The following is a 25,936-nucleotide window of genomic DNA, read 5'->3' on the forward strand; positions in this document are numbered from 1 at the left end:
TTGACTTTATCATGCACATTAAAGCAAGAAACTTCAGGAGGGTTGCAACTCACCGGTCACCGAATTCGATCCCACATATTTCTGACGCGGGAATTAGTCAGTCGTCACCTACCTTGGACGCGTGCCAGAAACCCTAAGGCTTGCTGGCAACACAGAGAGCACATCTCGTGTTTAAGCCTGGCTACACAGGGACCAACCAACTGTTACTAAATAATTAGGTTTTTGGTCGGTTTTTGTTGGTTGATAATGGATGGTGGGAGTCATTACTGCACAGAATGGCTAATAGATTATGCTAACCGACCAAAAATATATTTAATTCAGGCGTTAAAGGAATCCCATGAAAAGTAACAAAAGAAAAAGATAACTTCTAAAACAAGATTATTATTATTATTTTAATTTACTATTACTAAGAGGAGGGGGAGATTTTTTTTTTTATCTTTTGGGGAAGATATTGAAACTACTAATTACATTAATTTAGAGAACATGAGAGTTTTGAATCCTGAGCTATGTATGTATATAAACTCAACGCTCTATCCATTAGAACATTGAATTACATGAAAGAAATAAAATGATAATTTTGGCCCCTTACTCAAATTTTTAGCCACATCTCTCACCTACTTGATCCAAAAAGAAAAAAAGCATTATTGCGTGCTTACCTGCTTGTTAGCTCTACCGACTCGTTCGAGCAGATTATAGTCAGGTATTTTGGGGATGCCAAGGCTAGGGTTTACTCGGATACTAAGGTAGATGAAAATAATGCCCAACAACAATTAAAATGGTGTTAGGAATGTTGAATAGGACCACATAACCAGGACGTTAAAATGATAGTATCATGTGTTATTATGTGTTTTTTATAATACTGCCGTTTTGTCCTATTACCATGTAATTTAATTTTTCAGTTTGCTTCTGTTCAACTATAATGTTACCTTCTTTTTTTTTTCCTGTCGACAATTTTGTTTACTCCAAAGTTATGAAGTCAAGGGAAGGAAGCCCTTGACATAATCTCCAAAATTATTTGAATCTCAAAGTATTTGCTGTAAGGATAATTAAACTGTTTGGAATAAACTGAAGGAGGACAGCATATTCCAGATTCCACTTTGAGTAAACCTAAACTTAACATGGGCATGACTAACAGCAAAACCGTGTACATATTACATACTCAAACTTAGATCGTCAAACTTAAATATTGTTACAACTGTCTTGATTTGGATAACGTTTGATAATCTCACTTTCAGCGTCCAAATATTTGGATAATCCAATTGGAAAATTCCTGCTAGCAGCTTAGGAAAATGGATGCACCGTCCAAGACTAATGGAGGACGGCATGTGGTAGAAGCTTTTCTACGCTAAGTGTGGATTAGACTTGTTAATTGTGGATAACGCTAGAATTCCGGCGAAATTCAGTGTCAAACATGTGGGGCTGGGGTGGGGGATGGTGGTGGTGGTTTGTTCATTGCTTTAAACCTAGTCATAGAAAAATGTGTAAAGTGACTATTATTTTATTTTATACAAACAACTTTAGAGAAAGGGGATTGAAAACACATGAGTTTGAGTACACAGAAAATGCTTTAATCACGATTACAAAAAAAAAAATGTTTTAATCACTCAAGTTACAAGATCTCGGTTATAATATGAGTTGATTCTGTCTAGAACTGATGCTGATTTGCAGTCTATGTGATCGTTAACTATGAACAGGGATTGAAACACACATAAATGTTTTAATCACTCAAGTTACAATATTTTGATTATACTCTGAGTTGATTATGTTGAGAATTGACGTTGATTTACAACTTATGTGATCCTTAATTACGAAGAAAAACTTGTGTCTGACTAACCATAAACGACCTAAAAGATAAATAAGTGAGACAAATTGTTAGGATCACATATAACTCTCTATGTGTCCGGTGGATCATGGTTGCACTTGTAGGTTTCTTGATACACCCCCTCTCCCAATCTGTCATCGCTAGTCTTCTTGATGACATATAAGGGGCTGTTTGGAAAACAGTATTAAAAATGGAGTGCTTTGCAGAAAAGCACTCATGGTAATTATATAAAACGAAACTTTTCAATTTTTTTGACTTAACTAGCATATGTGTCAACAATTTGTAAGAATGTGAAAGGACTCATTCTGGGAAACATCCGGGCAATGTCCCACAATTAAATACATTTATTAATTTCTAAAAATAATTAGATAATGTTCCAGGGTTGGCTTATCCAACTTACAAACCAACTTTACCAAATCAGACTCTCAAGTTTGCTATAAATACCACACCCTAGCCAAGCTTGCTCCATCAAAAAACACAACTATTCTGTCTTTCAAACACAGAAGACACAGAGCAAACAGCGAAAGCAATACACTTCAGAAAGAAAAAAAAACAGAGAGCAAGTATCAAAAGCATTATGGGTAAGGGTGGGCAAAAGATTTATGGATTGGCTAAGAAAGCCAAACCTGTTCAGCAAGAAAACATGGCTGCTTATCTTGTTGATGTCAACACCATCAAGATCCTACCTTTCAAGCTCCCCAGTATCGGTATTTACTTCCCTCCCTTCTTTTAAATTCATCGTTATTTTTTTTCGGTTTTTGGTTTTCACCGTTGTAGTGATGCTAACATGCTGCTCCCCTGTTCTCTTGGGATTTCTTAATTTTAGGACCCAATGATGTCCGGATTCGGATTAAGGCAGTTGGTATTTGTGGAAGCGATGTTCACTACCTCAGGACCATGAAATGTGCGGATTTTGAGGTTAAAGAACCGATGGTGATCGGACATGAGTGTGCTGGGATCGTAGACAAAGTTGGGAGCGAGGTGAAGCATCTGGTGCCTGGCGACCGGGTGGCGGTTGAGCCCGGTATCAGTTGCACACGGTGTCAGCAGTGCAAAGGAGGGCAGTACAATCTTTGCCCCGACATGAAGTTTTTCGCCACCCCACCGGTTCATGGTTCCTTGGCAAATCAGGTATAAATTTCGACTTTCTTAACCTTTGTGACATGAATTCTATGGCATCAGGACCGTAAATAATGACCATCTGTTTTTAACAGATTGTGCATCCTGCGGATCTATGCTTCAAGCTGCCAGAGAATGTGAGCTTGGAGGAAGGGGCAATGTGCGAGCCCTTGAGTGTTGGAGTTCATGCATGTCGGCGAGCCAATGTTGGTCCCGAAACAACTGTTCTGATCATCGGAGCAGGGCCTATTGGTCTGGTTTCAGTTTTGGCCGCTCGTGCTTTCGGGGCACCAAGAATTGTCATTATGGATATGGATGACAAGCGTTTAGCCATGGCAAAGTCTCTCGGCGCTGATGGCACCGTCAAAGTTTCAACAAAAATGGAGGATTTGGATGACGAAGTTGCCAAGATTAAAGAAGCAATGGAATCCGAGGTGGATGTGACCTTTGATTGTGTGGGTTTTAATAAAACCATGTCGACGGGTCTCAACGCCACTCGCCCCGGCGGCAAAGTCTGCCTTGTCGGAATGGGACACGGCATGATGACGGTGCCTCTCACTCCAGCTGCTGCCAGGGAGGTTGATGTGGTTGGTGTTTTCCGGTACAAGAACACATGGCCACTTTGCCTCGAGTTTTTGAGAAGTGGGAAGATCGACGTGAAGCCGCTTATTACTCACCGGTTTGGATTTACCGAGAAGGAGGTGGAAGAAGCCTTTGCTACCAGTGCTCGTGGGGGTGACGCCATCAAAGTCATGTTTAATCTATAGAAAGTTAGCTATAAGTTACGAAATTTCGGATTCTTTGAGACGACAAATTGTGATGGTTCGGAAATCTTAGATGTAAATTAGCTACAGTTTATTTTTTTATTTTTTTGTACAATGTTCTGGTTTCTACTGTTGGGGAAAGCCTTATGGTAGAACCTAAGCTTGTTCATGTACAGAGTTGTAAATTGATTTATTTGACATTATTTCCTTCGAGAAATATGAACTATGTAATGTTACATTATTTGGAAAGATACTTCAATCAATATATGACATTTTTTTTATCACAAGCTGTGTTTATTTAACACAAGGTCTTTGATCGCTTCCATTTGGAGCATACATAAGTATTACAAGTACACAGTCGAAATTAATCATCTCAACTTATTTTGTGCGTGACCTTTCGTTTACTTATCAATCCACATAGTGTTGTTTAAGATGAAAGCCTTCATTGCTTTTGCAGCAAGTTACTCTTTTTCTCTCTTTTTCATCCCAAGGCATTTTCTTTTACCTTTTTTCACCCTAAAGTTTTAAACTCTAAATATTCTTGTGCTAGTGAAGCCAGATATAAAGAGGTGTTAAAACAATTTCTATTCAACTAATAAATATAAAGATTTTGTGAATATTAAACTTATTGGTACAAGTAATTTAGCAAAAAAGTAGGTCTTACATATTGCGACGTCCAAGAAGCTAACAAAGTATTTTGACAAAGTTGAGTTTAGTAGGTCTTACATATTGCGACGTTCAAGGGAGCAAAGTGAAACTCAAACGATGGTTTTGGATTTATATCAATAATTATGCAATCAATATTTTCATCTTATAATACTACAAGAATTTAAGTAGTGCTACACTTACTAGCTATTTTTATCATCATTTGTATCATTTATGTAATAAAGATTGGTACAAATAATGTTACAAATAAATGGTATAAATAACATTTTTATAAGAACTTTAACAATTATGCATTTAGAAATTAAACATAACCGTTATCAATTTTTATATTGATTTTCTATGGACACTTTAAAGCAAATAGGCTATTCTCTCAATTGAGTTCTTTATTTTAGTTGTCGCCTGATGCAAATGACTAAAAACTCTCTTACATGAAACAGGTCCTAGAGCTGTGAGTTGGGGCAAATAAATGCGGATTGGGGCGGGTCCAACTAATAGAAACATACAATGGGGTGAGGCGGAGCGGGTCCAAATGGATGAGGAAACAGGACCTGGACCCGAACCGTTTCTAGGGTTAACTTATAGATGGAGATTAAATCTCCACTATTGAGTGTCTATCTAGTCAGCTCCCACAGTTGGTTTTTAATGTAAGATTCTCTTTGTCTCTGTTGGTGTGTCTCTCTCACTTAAATTAGTCTCTATGTCGAACTTGAAGGGACGAAATCACGCAATCGAACAACTCGAAACGACGATAGCAGTATTGGTAATCTCCTCCGTATGACTGAGTCGACACCTTTACCTTCAACTTTAAGGTATTATGATTTAGGGATTTAGGGTTGAAAATAAATTAGGGTTTTCTAGTTTCAGACTTTTTTAGATTTAGTTATTTATATATCTCCTGTGACAGTTTTAGTCTTTCATACTTGGTTCTGTTTCAGGATTGTGAAGAATTTTAATTATGCTGCTGGGAATTTGCTAATTTGTTGTTTGTGTGATTTGGTTGGGATTGCATAGTGACTTGGGTTTCTAAATTAGGAGTGTGCAATATTCTTTTCTCCTAATTAGACTCTGTACAGGGCAAGGTTTACAAAGGAGAAGCAGATGTTGCAGTGGTACTTACACCAATTTAAATATTCTGTTATGAAAAAAAAAAACATAAATAGAAAAATAGCGTAAATAGTCCCGTTACATTTTAAAACAGGTATAATCCGATCACTTCAATTTAGTCCTAACGCAACCCTTGCCCACCCCCACATAAAACTCTCTACCCTCCTATCTATCTATTATATATAAAAAAAAAAAAAAAAAGGGCACTAAAAACTAAAATTGTAATTTAGTAACCCTCTAAATTCCCATAAATTGCAAATTTCATCCATATGACACTGTCGTCGTCAACCATCATTTTTACCAAGTAAAACAAGACCAGCCATTATCATGTCCAAAAGGCCATATTTGATCGCCGGTCAAAAGCGGGAGACGCCACAATTCTACGATTGCAACTCTTATTAATATATTGTATTATTCAACTTGCTTGATTCATGTTTGTCTTAAACCAACATAATTTGTCCCACCCGAATATGTTGCCTGCGCGTGTCTGACTCGACGTTGCCGTGGCACTCATTATCCATATCTTTGTGACGAACCACGCCTATTTGACATTTTGACATGGCCAAACTTGCTCCTTGGAGAAATTTCTGGACCTTCGCAACCGCCAACAGTCGCACAACTCTATCACCACAAATATCTGAACGTGGAAATTAGTCACTTATCTTTGAAGCGTGCAGAAACCTAGAGCATCCAGCGGCAACACAGACTGCCCATCTCAACTCGTTCCTGTAGAGAGTTGACATTGTATAATTTTATCTGATTGATAAGAAACACCGACGAAAAATAAATAAATAAATCAAACAATTGTTTTGAGCCAAGTGAGACCAATGACATAGCTCTCCATGTGTGGCCGGTGGATCTGGGTTGCAGGTTTCTTAAAAAAAAAACAAAAAAACAAAACCCATCCCTCCCCCTATCTGTCATTGCTAGTCTTCTTGTTGACGTTAAAGGGCTGTCTTGCCGAAACAATGACTTAGACTTCTTCCGGATATGTTAGGAAAACAGTATTAGAAATGGAGCGCTTTGCAAAAAACATATATACGGCACGTTTAGAAGTGCTTTAAAAATATCTGAAAACGTTTTTAGAAAAATATTTTTGTGTTTCCTACAAGAAATACTAGTTATGTGATTCTTGTGTAGGCATTTCAAGAGCTTCTTCAAAATTCACTTGTATTTTTGCAAAACATTGGTTACAAAAATATTTTCTCAAAAAACGTTTTTAACCATTTTTACAAAAAAAATTACAAAAATAGCTGATAATTGTTTTTCTTTTTCACAGAAAAACATTCTTGGTTTACATAACCGAAAAACATTAATTTGTATGACTTATTTCGCATGTGTGTCATTAGTTTGTAAAATGTGAAAGGACTCCTTCTAGGAAACATCAAGCAATGTCCAACCCCCCCCCCCACCCCCCAAAATAATATTTATTCGTTTTTGAAAAGAATTAGTAATGTTTCAGGTTTAGATTGTCCTAATCTTATACAAACCAACTTGACCAAATATGACTCTCAAGTTTGCTATATATACCACACCCTAACCAAGCTTGCTCCATCAAAAAACACAAGTACTCTGCCTTTCAAACAAACACAGCACAAAGCAAACAGAGAAAGCAATACATTTCAGAAAAAAACAGAGCAAGTGTCAAAAATATTATGGGTAAGGGAGGCCAATCGATTAATGGAGTGGCTAAGGAAGCCAAACCTTTTGAGCAAGAAAACATGGCTGCTTGACTTGTTGATGTCAACACCACCAAGACCCTACCTTTCGAGCTCCCCAGTATCGGAATTTACCTCTCTCCATGACCAACAACAATTAAAATGGTGTTAGGAATGTTGAATAGGACCACATAACCAGGACGTTAAAATGACAGTATCACATGTTATTATGTGTTTTTTATAATACTGCCGTTTTGTACTGTTATCATGTATTTTAATTTTTCAATTTGCTTCCGTTCAACTATAATGTTACCTTCTTTTTTTTTTCCTGTCGACAATTTTGTTAACTCCAAAGTTATGAAATCAAGGGAGGGAAGCCCTTGACATAATCTCCAAAATTATTTGAATCTCAAAGTATTTGCTGTAAGGATAATTAAACTGTTTGGAATAAACCGAAGGAGGACAGCATATTCCAGATTCCACTTTGAGTAAACCTAACATGGGCATGACTAACAGCAAAACCGTGTACATAGTACATACTCAAACCTAGATCGTCAAACCGACATAGTCAAACTTATTAACTATTGTTACAACTGTCTTGATTTGGATAGCGTTTGATAATCTCACTTTCAGCCTCCAAATATTTGGAAAATTCCTGCTAGCAGCTTAGGAAAATGGATGCACCGTCCAAGACTAATGGAGGACGGCATGTGGTAGAAGCTTTTCTCCGCTAAGTGGATTAGACTTGTTAATTGTGGATAACGCTAGAATTCCGGCGAAATTCAGTGTCAAACATGTGGGGGTGGGGGTGGTGGTTTGTTCTTTGCTTTAAACCTAGTCATAGAAAAAGGTGTAAAGTGACTATTATTTTATTTTATACAAACAACTTTAGTGAAGGAGGATTGAAAACACATGAGTTCGAGTACGAAGAAAATGCTTTAATCACGATTAACAAAAAAAAAAAAAGGCTTTAATCATTCGAGTTACAAGATCTCGGTTATGATATGAATTGATTCTGTCTAGAACTGATGCTGATTTGCAGTTTCTGTGATCGTTACCTATAAAGGGGGATTGAAACACACAAAAATATTTTAATCACTCCAGTTACAATATTTTGATTATACTCTAAGTTGATTATGTTGAGAATTGACGCCGGTTTACAGCTTATGTGATCCTTTGACTAACCATAAAGATAAATAAGTGAGACCAATCACATATAGCTCTCCATGTGTGTTTGGTGGATGTTGGTTGTATGTTTCTTGATACGCCCCCTCCCCCAATCTATCATTGCTAGTCTTCTTGATGGGAGTAGGATTCTCTCCCTTCCTGTTTTCATTCCCTTTCCTCCTCTCCTCTCACATATTGTTTTTTGTTTTTATAAAAAATCAATATAAGATGTTGACGTGGCTAAATTGTAACCGTTCAAATAAGAGGAGAGAGAAGGGGATAGAGATTAGGACGGAAGAGAATCCACCTCATAAAGGGCTGTTTGGAAAACAGTATTAAAAATGAATTGCTTTGCAGAAAGCACTCTTGGTAATTATATAAAACGAAACTTCTCAATTTTTTTGACTTAATAAGCATATGTGTCAACAATTTGTAATGTGAGAGCCGAAAGGACTCCTCCTAGGAAACATCCAGGCAATGTTCCACAATTAAATAAATTTATTAATTTCTGAAAATAATTAGATAATGTTCCAGGGTTGGCTTATCCAACTTACAAACCAACTTTACCAAATCAGACTCTCAAGTTTGCTATAAATACCACACCCTAGCCAAGCTTGCTCCATCAAAAAGCACAACTATTCTGTCTTTCAAACACAGAAGACACAAAGCAAACAGAGAAAGCAATACACTTCAGAAAGAAAAAAATACACAGAGCAAGTATCAAAAGCACTATGGGTAAGGGTGGGCAAAAGATTTATGGATTGGCTAAGAAAGCCAAACCTGTTCAGCAAGAAAACATGGCTGCTTATCTTGTTGATGTCAACACCATCAAGATCCTACCTTTCAAAATCCCCAGTATCGGTATTAACCTCTCTCCCTTCTTTTAAATTCATCGTTATTTTTTTTCGGTTTACAGTTTTTGGTTTTTGGTTTTCATCGTTGTAGTGATGCTAACATGCTGCTCCCCTGTTCTCTTGGGATTTCTCAATTTTAGGACCCAATGATGTCCGGATTCGGATTAAGGCGGTTGGTATTTGTGGAAGTGATGTTCACTACCTCAAGACCATGAAATGTGCGGATTTTGAGGTTAAAGAGCCGATGGTGATGGGACATGAGTGTGCTGGGATCGTAGACAAAGTTGGGAGCGAGGTGAAGCATCTGGTGCCTGGTGACCGGGTGGCGGTTGAGCCCGGTATCAGTTGCTCACGGTGTCAGCAGTGCAAAGGAGGGCAGTACAATCTTTGCCCCGACATGAAGTTTTTCGCCACCCCACCGGTTCATGGTTCCTTGGCAAATCAGGTATAAATTTCGACTTTCTTAACCTTTGTGACATATGAATTCTATGGCATCAGGACCGTATATAATGACCATCTGTTTTTAACAGATTGTGCATCCTGCGGATCTATGCTTCAAGCTGCCAGAGAATGTGAGCTTGGAGGAAGGGGCAATGTGCGAGCCCTTGAGTGTTGGAGTTCATGCATGTCGGCGAGCCAATGTTGGTCCCGAAACAACTGTTCTGATCATCGGAGCAGGGCCTATTGGTCTGGTTTCAGTTTTGGCCGCTCGTGCTTTCGGGGCACCAAGAATTGTCATTATGGATATGGATGACAAGCGTTTAGCCATGGCAAAGTCTCTCGGCGCTGATGGCACCGTCAAAGTTTCAACAAAAATGGAGGATTTGGATGACGAAGTTGCCAAGATTAAAGAAGCAATGGAATCCGAGGTGGATGTGACCTTTGATTGTGTGGGTTTTAATAAAACCATGTCGACGGGTCTCAACGCCACTCGCCCCGGCGGCAAAGTCTGCCTTGTCGGAATGGGACACGGCATGATGACAGTGCCTCTCACTCCAGCTGCTGCCAGGGAGGTTGATGTGGTTGGTGTTTTCCGGTACAAGAACACATGGCCACTTTGCCTCGATTTTTTGAAAAGTGGAAAGATCGACGTGAAGCCGCTTATTACTCACCGGTTTGGATTTACCGAGAAGGAGGTGGAAGAAGCCTTTGCTACCAGTGCTCGTGGGGGTGACGCCATCAAAGTCATGTTTAATCTATAGAAAGTTAGCTATAAGTTACGAAATTTCGAATTCTTTGAGACGACAAATTGTGATGGTTCGGAAATCTTAGATGTAAATTAGCTACAGTTTGTTTTTTTATTTTTTTGTACAATGTTCTGGTTTCTACTGTTGGGGAAAGCCTTATGGTAGAACCTAAGCTTGTTTATGTACAGAGTTGTAAATTGATTTATTTGACATTATTTCCTTCGAGAAATATGAACTATGTAATGTTACATTATACGGAAAGGTTCTTCAATCAATACAAGACATTTTTTTTTATCACAAGCTGTGTTTATTTAACACAAGGCCTCTGTCGCACCCCTTTGGAGCATACATAAGTATTACAAGTACACAGTCGAGATTAAATCCTTCCAACTTATTTTGTGTGTGATCTTTCTGTATCTTATCAATCCAAATTATGTCATTTAAGATGAAGGCCTTCATTGCTTTAGCTACAAGTTACTCTTTTTCTCTCTTTTTCACCCCAAGGCATTTTCTTTTACCTTTTTTTTCACCCTAAATTTTTAAACTCTAATATTCTTGTGCTAGTGAAGCCAGATATAAAGAGGTGTTAAAAAAATTTCTATTTTTTTTTTCAACTGATTATATAAAGATTTTGTGAAGAGTAATGTTATGAAGACTAAATTTGAAGACTAAGTTTGTAAACTAAATGATGTATTACCAATAGGAATAAGCATGTTTATCAACGTATAAGTAATAAATCAATCATCAACTTTCATGTCCTTTAATTTTCAAAACTTTATCTACAATCTTAGTCTATCTAGCATTACTCTTTTGTGAATATTAAACTTATTGGTACAAGCAAATTAGCAAAAAAGTAGGTGTGACATGTTGCGACCTTCAAGAAGCTAACAGAGCATTTTGACAAAGATGAGTTTAGAAGGTTAAGTGATACAAAAATGAAGCCATCGATATTATCATCTTATAATTAAGTCAAACCATAGTTTAGGATTTATCAATAATTAAGTCATCGATATTATCATCTTATAATACAATAAGATTTAGAGAAATGAGATAAATGATAATACAAATAGATAATATAAATAACATTATTATAAGAACTTTAACAATTATGCATTTAGAAATTAACCATAACCGTTATCAATTTTTATATTGATTTTCTATGGACACTTTAAAGCAAATAGGACTAAAACAAACTAAAAGCTCTCTTACATGAAACGGGTCCTAGAGCTGTGAGTTGAGGCAAATACATGTGGATCGTGGCGAGTACGGGATGGGTCCAATTATTAGAAACATACAATAGGGTGAGGCGAGGCGAGTCCAAATGTATGAGGAAACGGGACGCCGACCTGAACCGTTTCTAGGGTTAATTTATAATGGAGATTAAATCTCCAATGTTGAGTGTCTATCTAGTTAGCTCCCACAGTTGATTTCTAATTTAAGATTCTCTTTGTCTCTGCTGTTGTGGCTCTCTCTCACTTTTATCAGTTTCTATGTCGAAATCGAAGAGATTAAGTCACAAAGTCGAACAACTCGAAACGACGAAATTAGTATCAGTCATCTCCTCCGTTTGACTCAGATCCATATTTACAGAGTTGACGATTCTTGATAGTCGACACTTTTACCTTCAATTTTAAGGTATTATGTTTTAGGGGTTTAGGATTGAAAATAAATTAGGGTTTTCTAGATTTAGGAATTTTGTTGGATTCTTGAATCTTGACCTATGTTCTGTTCCAACTCAAAATCTTTTGAATTGAATTTGAATCTATTGAATTTCATTCTTCAGTTGAATTAAATTGATTTTGTATGTCTAGTTTCAGACTTTTTTAGATTTAGTTAATTATATATGCCGTGTGATAGTTTTAGTCTTTCATACTTGGTTCTGTTTCAGGATTGTGAAGAATTTTAATTATGGTGTTTGAAATTTGCTAATTTTGTTGTTTGTGTGATTTGGTTGGGATTGCAGAGTGACTTGGGTTTCTTTGTTAATTAGGCGTGTGCAATATTCTTTTCTCCTAATTAGATTGTACTGGGGAAAGTTTACAAAGGAGAAGGAGATGTTACAGTGGTACTTACACCAATCTAAATATTCTGTTATGAAAGAAAAGAATGTAATTGGACCCGTGAACCTGGCCTGGCCCGTCTTGTTGGATTTGAACGAGATAAGACCTGAGTTTTTATTTAATATTCTTACTATGGATGTAAATATTTCGATTAGATTATAAATAAAATATATTTTTTGACCAAAAAAAAAAGTTGTAATTTAGTAACACTCTAAATTCCCATAAATTGCAAATTTCATCCTTATGCCACAATGTCATCGTCAACCATCATTTTTTCAAAGTAAAACAAGACCAGCCCTTGTATCATGTCCAAAAGGCCATATTTGATAGCGCCACAAATTTACGACTAACACTCATATTAATATATTGGATTATTCAACTTGTTTAATTCATGTTTGTCTTACAGGGACTCGGATCTTCTTCGGATTCTCTTTTGATGATCTTTGAATCAATCAATTATGTTTGTTTATCGTACATCGTGCGATCAGTTTTTGTTAAATACTATTTATATTTAATTTTGAATAAAAATTTTAAAATAATTTATAATCGTACGATATACGATGAACAGACACGATTGATTGATTCTCCAAATTCTGAGAATGTGAAGAGGATCCTATTTGATCTTAAACCAACATAATTTGTCCCACCGAATACGTTGCCTACGCGTGTCTGACTGGACTTTGCCGTGGCACTCATTATCCATATTTTTGTGACGAACTACGCCTTTTGACTTGGCCAAACTTGCACCTTAGAGAAATTCTGGACCTTCGCAACCGCCAACAGTCGCACAACTCTATCACCACATGTATCTGACGTGGAAATTAGTCACTGATCTTTGAAGCGTGAAGAAACCTAAAAGCATCCAGCGGCAACACTGACAGCCCATCTCAACTCGTTTCTGTAAAGCGTTGACACTATATAATTTTATTTTATTTTATTAATAAGAAATACCGACGAAAAATAAATAAATAAATCAAACAATTGTTTTGAGCTAATTAGACAAATGACATAGCTATCCATGTGTGGCCGGTGGATCTGCGTTGCAGGTTTCTTGAAAGAACAAAAACACCCATCCCTCCCCCAATCTGTCATTGCGAGTCTTCTTGTTGACGTTAAAGGGCTGTCTTGGCCTAAAACAATGACCTAGGATTTTTTGTTAGACTTCTTCCGTATATGTTTGGAAACAGTATTAGAAATGGAGTACTTTGCAATATATATATAAGGCTCGTTTGAAAGTGCTTTAAAAATGACCGAACGAGTTTTAAAAAAAATGTTGTGTTTGAAAAACACCGAAAGTGCTTCCAATAAGACACACTAATTCTGCGATTCTTGTGTAAGCATTTCAAGAGTTTCTTCAAGATTCAATTATATTTTTGCAAAACATTGGTTACAAAAACATTTTCTTAAAAAAACGTTTTTAATCAATTAAAAAACAGTTACAAAATAGCTCATATAAGTGTTTTTCTTTTTTACAGAAAAACATTCTTGGTTTACATAACCGAAAAACAATAATTTTTATGACTTATTTTACATGTGTGTCTTTAGTTTGTAAAAATGTGAAGGCACTCCTTCTAGGAAACATCAACCAATGTCCCCCCATAATATTTATTCGTTTTTGAAAAGAAATAGATAATGTTTCAGGTTTAGATTATCCTAATCTTATACAAACCAACTTGACCAAATCAGACTCTCAAGTTTGCTATAAATACACACCCTTGCCAAGCTTGTTCCATAAAAAAAAAACAAAAAAAAAACACACGTATTCCGTCTTTCAAACACACACAGCACAAAGCAAACAGAGAAAGCAATACACTTCAGAAAAAACACACAGTGCAAGTGTCAAAAATATTATGGGTAAGGGAGGCCAATCGATAAATGGAGCCAAACCTGTTGAGCAAGAAAACATGGCTGCTTGGCTTGTTGATGTCAACACCATCAAGATCCTACCTTTCGAGCTCCCCAGTATCGGTATTTACCTCTCTCCATTCTTTTAAATTCATCGTTATTTTTTTTCGGTTTTTAGTTTTCATCTTTGTAGGGATGCTAACATGTTGCTCCCCTGTTCTCTTGGGATTTCTTACTTTTAGGACCCAATGATGTCCGGATTTGGATTAAGGCTGTCGGCATTTGTGGAAGCGATGTTCACTACCTCAAGACCATGAAATGTGCGAATTTTGAGGTCAAGGAGCCAATGGTAATCGGACATGAGTGTGCTGGCATCGTAGACAAAGTTGGGAGCGAGGTGAAGCATCTGGTGCCTGGTGACCGGGTGGCGGTTGAGCCCGGTATCAGTTGCTCTCGGTGTCAGCAGTGCAAAGGAGGGCGGTACAATCTTTGCCCCGACATGAAGTTTTTCGCCACCCCACCGGTTCATGGTTCCTTGGCAAATCAGGTATAAATAAAATTTTGACTTTCTTAACCTTCGTGACATGAATTCTATAACATCAAGACCGTCTAATAACCATTTGGTTTAACAGATTGTGCATCCTGCGGATCTATGCTTTAAGCTGCCAGAGAATGTGAGCTTGGAGGAAGGGGCAATGTGTGAGCCCTTGAGTGTTGGGGTTCATGCTTGTCGGCGAGCCAATGTTGGTCCCGAAACAACTGTTCTGGTCATCGGAGCTGGGCCTATTGGTCTCGTTTCAGTTTTGGCCGCTCGTGCTTTTGGGGCACCAAGAATTGTCATCGTGGATATGGATGACCAACGTTTAGCCATGGCAAAGTCTCTTGGCGCTGATGGCACTGTAAAAGTTTCAACAAAAATGGAGGATATAGATGACGAAGTTGCCATGATTAAAGAAGCCATGGAATCCGAAGTGGATGTAACCTTTGATTGTGTGGGTTTCAGTAAGACCATGTCGACAGGTCTCAAGGCCACTCGCTCCGGCGGCAGAGTCTGCCTTGTCGGAATGGGACACAGCACGATGACAGTGCCTCTCACTCCGGCTGCTGCCAGGGAGGTTGATGTGGTTGGAGTTTTCCGGTACAGGAACACATGGCCACTTTGCCTCGATTTTTTGAGAAGTGGGAAGATCGACGTGAAGCCGCTTATTACTCACCGGTTTGGATTTACCGAGAAGGATGTGGAAGAAGCCTTTGCGACCAGTGCTCGTGGGGGTAACGCCATTAAAGTCATGTTTAATCTTTAGAAAATTAAGTTACTAAATTTCGGATTCTTTGAGACAAGTTGTAATGGTTCGGAAATCTTAGGTGAAAATTATCTACAGTTTTTTTTTTTTTTTTGGACAAAGTTCTGGTTTCTACTGTTGGGGAAGCTGTACGATAGAACCCAAGCTTCTTCATGTACAGAGTTGTAAATTGTTTTATTTTACATTATTTCCTTCAAGAAATATGAACTATGTAACGTTACATTATACTGAGAGGTTCTTCAATCAATATGACCTGTTTTTTTAACAAGTTGTGTTTATTTAAGACAATGTCTCAGTCGCACACCTTTGAAGCATACATAAGTATTACAAGCACACAGTTAAGAACAATCCTTGTACATTTATTTTGTACGTGGCATCTCTGTATCTTATCAATCCAAACCGGGCAATTTAAGATGAAAGCCTTCATTGCTTTAGTTGCAAGTTATCCTTTTTCTTTCTCTTTTTCACCCCAAGGCATTTTCTTTTACTTTTTCACCCTAAAGTTCTAAACCCTAATATTCTTGTGTTAGTGAAGCCGGATGTAAAGAGGTGACAATACAATCTCTCTTCTTTTTTTTTTCTTTTTTTTTCAATTGATTATATAAACATTTTGTGAATATTAAACTTATTGGTACAAGTGTTTTAGCAAAAAAAAGTAGGTCATATATGTTGCCACGTCCTTAGAAGCTAACAAAGTATTTGACAAAGTTGAGTTTTGAGGTTAAGTGGTACAAAAATGAATTTCAAAGGGAACAAAGTGAAAACTCAAACGATAGCTTAGGATTTTTTTTTGGGGGGGGGGGTGGAAACGATAGCTTAGGATTAATATCAATAATAAAGCCATCAAAATATTCATCTTATAAAACTAGATAACAACTTTAAATATTAATCATCTATAAATTAAACATAATCGCTATCAATCTCTATCAATTTTCTATGGGCAGTTATGGGCTATTCTCCCAAATTGAGTTCTTTATTTAAGATGTCGCCCGAGATACATGACTAAAAACAAACTAAAGACTCTCTTACATGATATATTACACACATAAATCTAAAAACTCTCATATCTATCACGTAAAAACATAATAAAAACTACAAATGTAAATTTAATAACCCTCTGAATTCCCATATATTGCAAATTTCATCCTCGTGCCACAATGTCGTCCTCATCCATATCGCGGTCAACTATCATTTTTATAAAGTTAAACAACACCAGCCCTTATCATGTCCAATAGGCCTTATCAATTTAAGGTTTTTTTTTTATTGGAAAATATTAGTATTTTGGTTTATTTGAATGTTTGGTTTTATGGGTTTAGCCCGTTAGAATTAGATTTTGTTAGAGATTAGGGTTAGTTTATTATAAATAGAGTGCTTTGTTATTCATTAGAAAATAAGCTAGTCACAATAAAGCCTCTTAGAGTTTTGTAGCCGTTTTATCATTCTCGTTTGTTTAATAATATTCTTATTATTTTGTAATCTTGTTCATTGCGCACTCTGATATTCAATTTTTTATAGTCAAAATGGTCCCTGAGATTTGCATAACACATAACTTTGGTCCCTAAGATTTAAAATCAATAGAAGTAGTCCCTGAGACTGTCCACCATCCATTATTTTGGTCATTCTGTTAAAAAAGTCCGTTAAGTTGAGGGTATAACACATAACTTTGGTCCCTAAGATTGTCCATCATCCATCATTTTGGTCATTTCATTAAAAAGCTCAGGGACCACTTAATAGAGTTTTTTAATAGAATCACCAAAATAATGGATGATGGACAATCTCATGGACCACTTCTATTGATTTTAAATTTCAGAGACCAAAGTTATGTGTTAAAAATATTTCATGGACCATTTTGGCTAAAAAATCTTAATTTAATCATGGGTCCAAAGCGGAAGAGGTCACAAAAATACAATTAAACTCTTACTATAGTATTATTCAACTAGTTTAACTCAAGTCTGTTTTAACTTACGTAATTTGTCCCACAGAGTTGTCTAAACAAAAATATATTATGTTGCCAACGCATGTCTGACTGGACGTTGACGTGGCACTCATTATTCATATTTGTGACGAACCACGCCTCTTTGACTTGGCTAAAATCGCACTTCAAAGAAATTTCTGGACATATTTCTAACGTGGAAATTAATCACTAATCTTTAATGCGTGCAGAAACCTAGGGCAGCCAGCGGCAACACAGAGAGCCCGTCTCAACTCGTTTCTGTTAAACAGTTGACATTGGATCATTTATTTTATTAATTAGAGACATCGACGCAAATTAAAATAAATAAATCAGACAGATGATTTGATATAATTATGATACAACCAACTTTATTTCCACTGGCAAAATTAAGTCTTTCATAATCTAATATTCATAGAATAATGGATCGTCTAAAAATGATTATGGGTGACTCGGTAACATAATCGGTGTTTAAGCAAAAATTTAAAATTGTGATAAATGAAAATTAAGAAGTCATAATAAAATCGACGTGACGAGCTAATATATATATATTTTTTTTGTTTTAGTGCAATAAAAAAATATCATGCGTTTTTTATATTTTAAAATTCAATAAAATTAATTAACATGTCTATTATTTTTTAAAACAATAAAACATATGTTAAAAATATCATTGGATTAAAATTAAAAAAAAATAAAATGAGTATATAAGGTACTTACCAGTGATTACCTAAGTTTTAGTTTTAGTTTTTGTTTATCCATGTGAGGTCGACCATGAAGGAATAATAGGGACGGTTGCTATGTTAATCTGACTCTGCATTACGTGGCACCCATTCAGCAGTTCCATAATATCCGTTAATCCTATTTTAAGTCGTAAAAAGACCCCTTTCGAATCTTCTACTCAACTTAAAACTCCGCTAATTCCAACGAACTCGCTAAATCCAGACGAAAATCTTTCGGACAGTTTGAAAATTAGTTACTCATGAGACGTAGGAAGTTAAGCTCCCCATATCAGATTTCATGCACATACGAAGTTATGTGACGATAGTACTCCAATTTGACCACAAAGTGGGACGTGAGAAGGTTAAGAAAACCATATAATTCGATTATTATTTTTTTTTGTCTAGCGATAGATATTGTTAGATTAGCCAACGAAAGAGTTCAACCCACGACGTTATGCAATGACTCAGCACATTTCTACCAATGTGGTAAATGACCACTTGCCATAGAATTAGATTAATACGCAATTGGTTTAAAATACTTTTACATACAAGAATCCTAGATGAGTAAGGAGTTTCTCACCTGCAGAAAAAGTTAAGACAACTACAGTTTTAGATATAGATGTGATTGGTTTGAAATACCTCCACGTGCAAAAGTCCTAGATGAACAAGGAGTTTCTCTCCACTAAGATACTAATTCCCAATCTCAGTGAAATATGGATATGTTGTAACACAAGGAAGGGTATCCAAAAATAGATAGGATGTTTACGGATATACATTAAATGAGGACTCTTTAAAACTATATATAGCCGTAGCAAATCGAAACTTTACCAAATCAGAGTATAGATTTATAAGGTTACAGGAGCACCGATCTTATTTCTTCACAGGATTGATATAAATACTATCGCTAGGGCCCGCTTTTTTCCATCAGACAAATAATCTTTTTCTTTCAAACACAGAGAAAAAGAAAAAAGCAAAAATACAATGGGGAAGGGAGGCAAGTCGACTAACGGAGATGCCAAAGATGGCGAACAAGAAAACAAGGCTGCATGGCTTCTTGGTGTTAACAACCTCAAGATCCAGGCTTTCACTCTCCCGAGTCTTGGTATTCATCTATCTCACTCACTACAATTGATCTTTTGATTCCACAATTGTTTTTTGTTGTTTTTAGTTTTCATGTCAAATTATCATCGCTTTGGCTAACATCTTGCTCCCTTCTTTTCTGGGGATTTCTTTAATTTTAGGACCCAATGATGTTCGAATTATGATCAAAGCCGTCGGCATTTGTGGAAGCGACGTCCATTACCTCAAGGTTGCTATTCCTTCCATGTATATTTCCCCGTTTTGATGTTTATTGATTGTAACCTCCCTTGTTCTAAATTTTATTTTTGGAAAATTTTCAGACCATGAAGTGCGGGGATTTTGAAGTTAAGGAGCCAATGGTGATTGGTCATGAGTGTGCTGGGATCGTAGACGCAGTCGGGAGCGCCGTGAAGCATCTGGTTTCTGGCGATCGCGTGGCATTAGAGCCCGGCATCAGCTGCGCAAAGTGTCACCAGTGCAAAGGAGGCCGCTACAATCTTTGCCCGGACATGAAGTTTTTCGCCACCCCGCCGGTTCATGGTTCCTTGGCGAACCAGGCAAAATATTCGCACAACTACAAAAATTCAACTTTTATTATAAGATCTGAACATAACGTTGTAGTGTAACAGTGTTTTATACTTTGAACCCGTTTGATAATCATGTCTTTTTACAGATTGTGCATCCTGCGGACTTGTGCTTTAAGCTTCCGGAGAATGTTAGCTTGGAGGAAGGGGCAATGTGTGAGCCCTTGAGTGTTGGGGTTCATGCCTGTCGGAGAGCCAATGTCACTCCAGAAACAAATGTTCTCATCATCGGAGCAGGGCCGATCGGGCTGGTATCCGTGCTATCTGCTCGTGCTTTCGGGGCGCCGAGAATTGTCATTGTGGACGTGGATGATCAGCGTCTAGCTATGGCAAAGTCTCTTGGTGCCGATGAAACTGTCAAAGTTTCAACAAAAGCTGAGGATTTGGATGACGAAGTTGCCAAGATTAAAAAAGCCATGAAATCCGAAGTGGATGTGACCTTTGATTGTGTAGGTTTCAACAAAACCATGGCGACAGCTCTCGCCGCGACTAGTCCCGGCGGCAAAGTCTGCCTCGTCGGAATGGGACACAGCATGATGACTGTCCCTCTCACTCCTGCTGCTGCCAGGTATAGATTTTGTCCACTACGTGTCTGTTTTTCCTATCTTTTTCTCGATAAGGATCGATTCCCTTCTTGTCCTAGTCAACAAATTTATTAGGGCGTTATAGCTAGGTCATGGAGTGCGTTTGCAAATTTGGTCTTATTTTTCCATCTTATCAACCCCTTCTTGTCCTATGTCAACAAATATATTAGGGCATTGTTGCTAGGTCATGGAGGGCGTTACAACTTTGGTATTATTTTTCTTTCTTTCTGGATAAAGATCGACCGTTTTCTTGTTCTACGTCAACAAATTTATTTAGGGCACACTATAAATCAAAGTGTGAGTTAACAAATTTGGTCGCATCTAATTTTTTTTTTTTTTTTCTGATGTGTTTGAACACAGGGAGGTGGACGTGGTTGGAATTTTCCGATACAAGAACACATGGCCGCTTTGCATCGAGTTTCTAAGAAGCGGGAAGATTGACGTGAAACCGCTTATTACTCACCGTTTTGGATTTTCCCAGAAGGAAGTGGAAGATGCCTTTGAGACCAGTGCTCGTGGAGGCAATGCCATCAAAGTCATGTTTAATTTGTAAAGACACTGCAAGTTTTGTTATCTAATTACCTGTTATAACTCAATAAGCAAGTTTATTGGCCCAAAGGAGGTCAATAAACAAGTCCAATCGCATGGTTTTATGCATAATGTTTTATACTATTACTTATACGGACTTCCCTTTTGTTTGTTTCTTTTTTTTTTTTTTTTTGGTTGGTCTATAACGATGAAGTTTAACAAAAAGATCCACTTACAAATTTACCAAATCTTTGGCATTATTACAAGGAAAATGATAGAGAGACCGTCTTATTAGAAACATATTTTGTGACTCCAATCATCACCCATCATATATTTTGTGAATCCATGATGTGGCATTTGATAATTTAATTTTTTTTAAGGAATTCAATCATCACATGTCACATCATACAGAAAAACTTGTGTGGGGCATGGTTTGCTACTAGACTTTGCTGAGTGACACTACAATCCACTCAAAACTCAAACTCGTCACGTGACAAGTCTTAAAATAATCTTTTATCATTCTTTTTAAGATTCTCACACTTATTTTTCTTATTAATTAATATACAATCAATCTAATGGTTAACTTTTTATTCTTTTCCCCATTTTTTCTTCTCAAATATTCCATCCGTTTGTGTTTTGCTGGACGCTTCACTTCTTTCCCATCCGCCATTTTTTTGTTCATTTCCCCATCTTTATTCACTTGCTGAAGTAAGGTGGCTTATAGTGTAGGGATATGCACACTTTGAAGTTTGTTCAGTTGCTAAATGATAATTTCTATGTATCACGCTATCAGCTATACTACTGCTTTAAAATGCGCAAGGCATGCTTTCTTTAACGTGCAGGGCTCTTGATCCAACGAAGAGAGGGGAAATCGGGACTCATGGGTAACATATGAACCCTAATATTAGACTAACATATTAACGAAAACAAATAAACAAAATTAGACTAACATATTGTTTGGGCCCAAAAATATTGTTTTGGGCCGAGTTAGATCTGTTTCGGCCCAGAATGGGATAAGCCAAGGATAGATTCATCCTCGGCCCAGAAGTTATTCAGCCCATGGGCCAAGTGGTCGAAGTGGATCATATCCTATCGGAAAAAGGAATGTGGACGAATCCTGTTATGAGAGGGAGTCTCGACGGGATCAGGACGTTGAGATTGAACACGGTTTGATAATGAGTTATGCTTAAAGTCCTAGTAGGAATAGAATTAGTTGAGATAAAGATGGATTATGAGAAGGAGTTCTAATCCAGGAATGAATAGGATTCAATACGGGTTGGTTGCTATAAATAGGGAGAGAAGACATCGAAACAAGCCCCTCCAATTCAACACACAACTGCCCTGCGCAAATTCTCTCAACAACCTTGAGACTTTTTCCTTTTCTTTTTTCGCCGACACACCTTCAGTTTGGATAAACAGTACTGTGAAGGCAACCGGTGATATCTTCAGTCGGCATAGATAGCACTGTCACCGTAGAACCAGCCAGTCTCCCAACATCTTCAGTCGGCATAGATAGCACTGCATCGAGGGTGACTGGTTATCTATCCAAATCTCGGTCGAAAAGGATTTCCGAATCCTTATTGGTCGAGGTCATCTCATTAGCCTTCTCGGCGAAGTGGGGTGTTACAGTTTATTAGGCTCGGCACATTGCACGCCGAGTTAGTTTATGATTGGATACTCTCAAGTGGGATTTAGAGTTCGGCATTCCGACGGCCGAACCACGTTTATTGTTAAAACGTATATCCGCTTTGAGTATTTGTGCCCTTACACTTTGGTGTCGATTCGGCGTGAGTTTACTCTGACGAATACCATCACTGTGACCGAATCCGACGACGACGATTTGTGAACTTTGTAAGAATAGAAGCCTTGTCTTCAAGTTCGAGAACCCAAGAGACCGAGACGTGTTCCTTCCTCGGTCGCAATCGCAAGACGCAGAAGTCGGCTGCGCACCCAACGCAACATCAACAAATTTTACTCCTCGACCCAGGTCGACCAACGTTGGCACGCCCCGCATACAACCGAATGACGTAGTTAACTTACTAATTACTCGGTCTGCGCGCCAGGTAGGCTTGGTAGTTTTTAGGGTCAACACATATTAACCCTAATATGCATGTATATATATGGGGTACTTATTTTAAGTTCACATGATCAAATCAACTACTGTATAATTAAATAAATAAACTTACACATTTTTAATTGCTTCTCATGATAAAAGTTGGAGAATTTGATTTTTTTAGGATTTAGGATTTCCTTTTAAGAAAAGCAAGAGAAAAAACTGGGAGAGAGGGATAAGTGGAAGATCAGAGAAGAAAATGAAGAGTTCGGGAAAAAAAAACACACTGAGGGAACATTTGGGAATAAGCAAAAGGGGAAAAGAGCACAAGGTTAACTATTAGATTGATCTCATAGTGTATATCAGTTAGTAGAAAAAATAAGGTAAATTACATAGTAGCCCCTCAGGTTTGAGGTCTATTGCAATCTTATACAACATCTTTAAAACATTTCACTTTCATACCTCAAGTACTATTTTATTTCAATTTCATACAACCGTTAGATTTTCCATCCATGGATCTGTTAAATGCTGACGTGGCTGCCACATATATGACACGTGGCTGCCAAATGTTTGCCACGTGGCAAATAAAATAATTTTTTAATTTTTTTTTAAAAACCTGAAATTGGAAGAAGAAAAAAAAAAGGGACCGAACCCAGAAGAAGGAGGAAGAAGAAGAAAGAGGAGGAGGAGGAGGAGGAAGAAGAAGAAGAAGAAGAAAAAAAAAAAAAAAAGGGACCGAACCCAGAAAAATGAGGAAGAAGAAGAAGAGAAGAAGAAAGAGGAGGAGGATGAGGAAGAAGAAGAAAAAGAAGAAGAAAAAAAAGAAAAAAAAAAGAAAGGGACCGAACCCAGAAGAAGGAGGAAGAAGAAGAAGAGAAGAAGAAAGAGGAGGGAGGAGAAAGAAGAAGAAGAAGAAGAAAAAAAAGAAAAAAAAAAGAAAGGGGTCCGAACCCAGAAGAATGAGGAAGAAGAAGAAAGAGGAGGAGGAGGAGGAGGAAGAAGAAGAAAAAAAAAAAGGGACCGAACCCAGAAAAAGAAGGAGGAAGAAGAAGAAGAGAAGAAGAAAGAGGAGGAGGATGAGGAAGAAGAAGAAAAAAAAAAAAAAAAAAAAAGGGACCGAACCCAGAAGAAGAAGAGAAAAAGAAAGAGGAGGATGAGGGAGAGGGAGAAGAAGAAGAAGAAGAAGAAGAAAAAAAAAAAAAAAGGGGTCCTAACCCAGAAGAAGAAGAAAGAGAAAGAGAAAAAAAAAAAAAAAAAGGACGGAACCCAGAAGAAGAAGGAGGAAGAAGAAGGAAAAAAAAAAAAAAAAAAAAAAAAGGAGTCCGAACCCAGAAGAAGAAGAAAGAGAAAGAGAAGAACAAGAAAGAGAGAAAAAAAAAAGTGGCATATATGTTTTTTTTTTTAAATTAAAAAATTATTTTATTTGCCACGTGGCAGACATTTGGCAGCCACGTGTCATATATGTGGCAGCCACGTCAGCATTTAACAGATCCATGGATGGAAAATCTAACGGTTGTATGAAATTGAAATAAAATAGTACTTGACGTATGAAAGTGAAATGTTTTAAAGATGTTGTATATGATTACAATAGACCTCAAACCTGAGGGGCTACTATGTAATTTACCCAAAAAATAATTATAATAATCTTAAATATAAAAGAATGAAACATATTATATTTAAAACTTGTTGCGTGATGAGTTTTGAATGAATTGTAATGTCATTCAGCACAATCCAATAAAAAACTAAGTCCCAAATATAAAAGAATGAAACATATTATATTTAAAACTTGTTGCTTGACGAGTTTTGAATGAATTGTAATGTCATTCAACAAAATTCAATAAAAAACTAAGACCCACACAAGTTTTTCTTTTAGGGAACACTATCCAAATCTAATGTGACGTGACTGCTTCTTTCAGCAGGAACCAAGAAAAAGAATAAGAACAAGAGAACTTTTAAAACAAGATGGTTCGTGTCCCCCACAACTTACCTAATCGATCAAAAAAGAAAAGAAAAAAAACATTCTTACCTACTTGTTAGCTCTACCTAATACTTGTTAGATCAGATTTCTGTTAGGTTTTTGGGGATGCCAATTGCCATGGCTAGAAATTAAGTCGGTTTGCTAAGATATTGTTGCCATACAATTGCCATGGCTAGAAATTAAGTTGGTTTGCGAAGATATTGTTGCCATACATTAAACAAATAGTGCCTTATTATGTGGATGCTTGTAGTCATGCAGCTGCGATTGACACCGTCACAATTAATTTTAGGCATTTAAAAAAAATGCTTCTAGACCATTTAAGTTGTAACTCTTACTTAAACAGAAAATAGATTACTTTCATTTTGCATTTTTTTTTTCAAGAAATTGTAAGACTTGTTGGATACTTAGATGAACACTCATTATATATTTGTTTCCTATGTTTTCAATATATTCAAGTGCTTTATAATTTATATGTCATTCTATTTTGTAATTTATGTATTCTCATACCATTATATATTTTTGCTACATGTAAATAGACATTTATTTATACGTTGTATAATAAATTTAGTTAAAATTAAAAAAAAAAAAAAAAGGGTCTAGAGTCTAGACCCCCGCCTAGATGCTAGCCCTCAACATCTAGTGCCTTGTAAAACCTTGAAGGAAGATCAAGGCTAAAGATTGACTTAGATACTAAGAAATTGTGATGCTACATAAACCGATCACACGTTATCATGTATTTTTTTACTTTCTAATTCATCAATATTGAGAGATGAAAATTCGTACTCAAGATCTAACAAGCATTAATAAACACTTATAACCACTTTGATTATAAATTTCTTGCTACATCACCATGCATATACTTTTCTGCGTTCCGCTAGAAGAAAAACGAAATAAAATATGTCTATAGTT

The 25,936-nt window shown here is 36.9% G+C and overlaps 4 protein-coding genes and 1 long non-coding RNA gene across 6 annotated transcripts; 4 read left to right on the forward strand and 1 right to left on the reverse strand.

Annotated features, from left to right (window-relative positions):
* The first annotated feature begins 2,280 nt into the window (after positions 1–2,280).
* On the forward strand, positions 2,281–3,992 carry LOC126632774 (sorbitol dehydrogenase-like). Its single transcript, XM_050303260.1, has 3 exons — positions 2,281–2,529; positions 2,649–2,953; positions 3,037–3,992. The coding sequence occupies exons 1-3, from the start codon at positions 2,400–2,402 to the stop codon at positions 3,706–3,708; spliced, it is 1,107 nt and encodes a 368-aa protein (XP_050159217.1). The 5' UTR covers positions 2,281–2,399; the 3' UTR covers positions 3,709–3,992.
* Positions 3,993–7,048: 3,056 nt separating this feature from the next.
* On the forward strand, positions 7,049–15,627 carry LOC126632778 (sorbitol dehydrogenase-like). 2 transcript variants are annotated; one of them, XM_050303270.1, is made up of 4 exons: positions 7,049–7,179; positions 14,289–14,369; positions 14,489–14,793; positions 14,879–15,627. In XM_050303270.1, exons 1-4 carry the CDS (start codon positions 7,131–7,133, stop codon positions 15,548–15,550), a joined length of 1,107 nt encoding a protein of 368 aa, XP_050159227.1. In that variant the 5' UTR covers positions 7,049–7,130; the 3' UTR covers positions 15,551–15,627. The 2 variants fall into 2 exon arrangements, with proteins under 2 accessions (XP_050159227.1, XP_050159234.1); XM_050303277.1 differs by lacking the exon at positions 7,049–7,179 and having other exon boundaries at positions 14,116–14,369.
* LOC126632760 (sorbitol dehydrogenase-like) lies at positions 8,915–12,134 on the forward strand. The gene is made up of 3 exons (XM_050303234.1): positions 8,915–9,161; positions 9,295–9,599; positions 9,685–12,134. Exons 1-3 carry the CDS (start codon positions 9,032–9,034, stop codon positions 10,354–10,356), a joined length of 1,107 nt encoding a protein of 368 aa, XP_050159191.1. The 5' UTR covers positions 8,915–9,031; the 3' UTR covers positions 10,357–12,134.
* Positions 10,198–15,817, reverse strand: LOC126632821 (uncharacterized). The gene is made up of 2 exons (XR_007626840.1): positions 15,691–15,817; positions 10,198–10,509 (listed from the first exon to the last, which is right to left on the reverse strand). It is a non-coding gene; the product is annotated as an uncharacterized LOC126632821 (long non-coding RNA).
* A 3,241-nt stretch (positions 15,818–19,058) lies between these two features.
* Positions 19,059–21,162, forward strand: LOC126632803 (sorbitol dehydrogenase-like). The gene is made up of 5 exons (XM_050303300.1): positions 19,059–19,322; positions 19,462–19,529; positions 19,621–19,857; positions 19,974–20,452; positions 20,829–21,162. The coding sequence occupies exons 1-5, from the start codon at positions 19,202–19,204 to the stop codon at positions 21,019–21,021; spliced, it is 1,098 nt and encodes a 365-aa protein (XP_050159257.1). The 5' UTR covers positions 19,059–19,201; the 3' UTR covers positions 21,022–21,162.
* The last annotated feature ends 4,774 nt before the right edge of the window (positions 21,163–25,936 follow it).

This window comes from Malus sylvestris, chromosome 1 (assembly GCF_916048215.2).
Source record: "Malus sylvestris chromosome 1, drMalSylv7.2, whole genome shotgun sequence".
Taxonomy (NCBI): Eukaryota; Viridiplantae; Streptophyta; class Magnoliopsida; order Rosales; family Rosaceae; genus Malus; species Malus sylvestris.

Excerpts from the sequence above, each read along its gene's own strand:
- LOC126632760 (XM_050303234.1), top strand. The coding sequence starts at position 9,032 with ATGGGTAAGGGTGGGCAAAAGATTTATGGATTGGCTAAGAAAGCCAAA. Across the intron at positions 9,162-9,294 it reads TTTCAAAATCCCCAGTATCG|GACCCAATGATGTCCGGATT; the intron begins GTATTAACCTCT and ends TCTCAATTTTAG. Across the intron at positions 9,600-9,684 it reads ATGGTTCCTTGGCAAATCAG|ATTGTGCATCCTGCGGATCT; the intron begins GTATAAATTTCG and ends TGTTTTTAACAG.
- LOC126632803 (XM_050303300.1), top strand. The coding sequence starts at position 19,202 with ATGGGGAAGGGAGGCAAGTCGACTAACGGAGATGCCAAAGATGGCGAA. Across the intron at positions 19,530-19,620 it reads GCGACGTCCATTACCTCAAG|ACCATGAAGTGCGGGGATTT; the intron begins GTTGCTATTCCT and ends GAAAATTTTCAG. Across the intron at positions 20,453-20,828 it reads CTCACTCCTGCTGCTGCCAG|GGAGGTGGACGTGGTTGGAA; the intron begins GTATAGATTTTG and ends GTTTGAACACAG.
- LOC126632778 (XM_050303270.1), top strand. The coding sequence starts at position 7,131 with ATGGGTAAGGGAGGCCAATCGATTAATGGAGTGGCTAAGGAAGCCAAA. Across the intron at positions 7,180-14,288 it reads AGTGGCTAAGGAAGCCAAAC|CTGTTGAGCAAGAAAACATG; the intron begins CTTTTGAGCAAG and ends ATGGAGCCAAAC. Across the intron at positions 14,370-14,488 it reads TTTCGAGCTCCCCAGTATCG|GACCCAATGATGTCCGGATT; the intron begins GTATTTACCTCT and ends TCTTACTTTTAG.
- LOC126632774 (XM_050303260.1), top strand. The coding sequence starts at position 2,400 with ATGGGTAAGGGTGGGCAAAAGATTTATGGATTGGCTAAGAAAGCCAAA. Across the intron at positions 2,530-2,648 it reads TTTCAAGCTCCCCAGTATCG|GACCCAATGATGTCCGGATT; the intron begins GTATTTACTTCC and ends TCTTAATTTTAG. Across the intron at positions 2,954-3,036 it reads ATGGTTCCTTGGCAAATCAG|ATTGTGCATCCTGCGGATCT; the intron begins GTATAAATTTCG and ends TGTTTTTAACAG.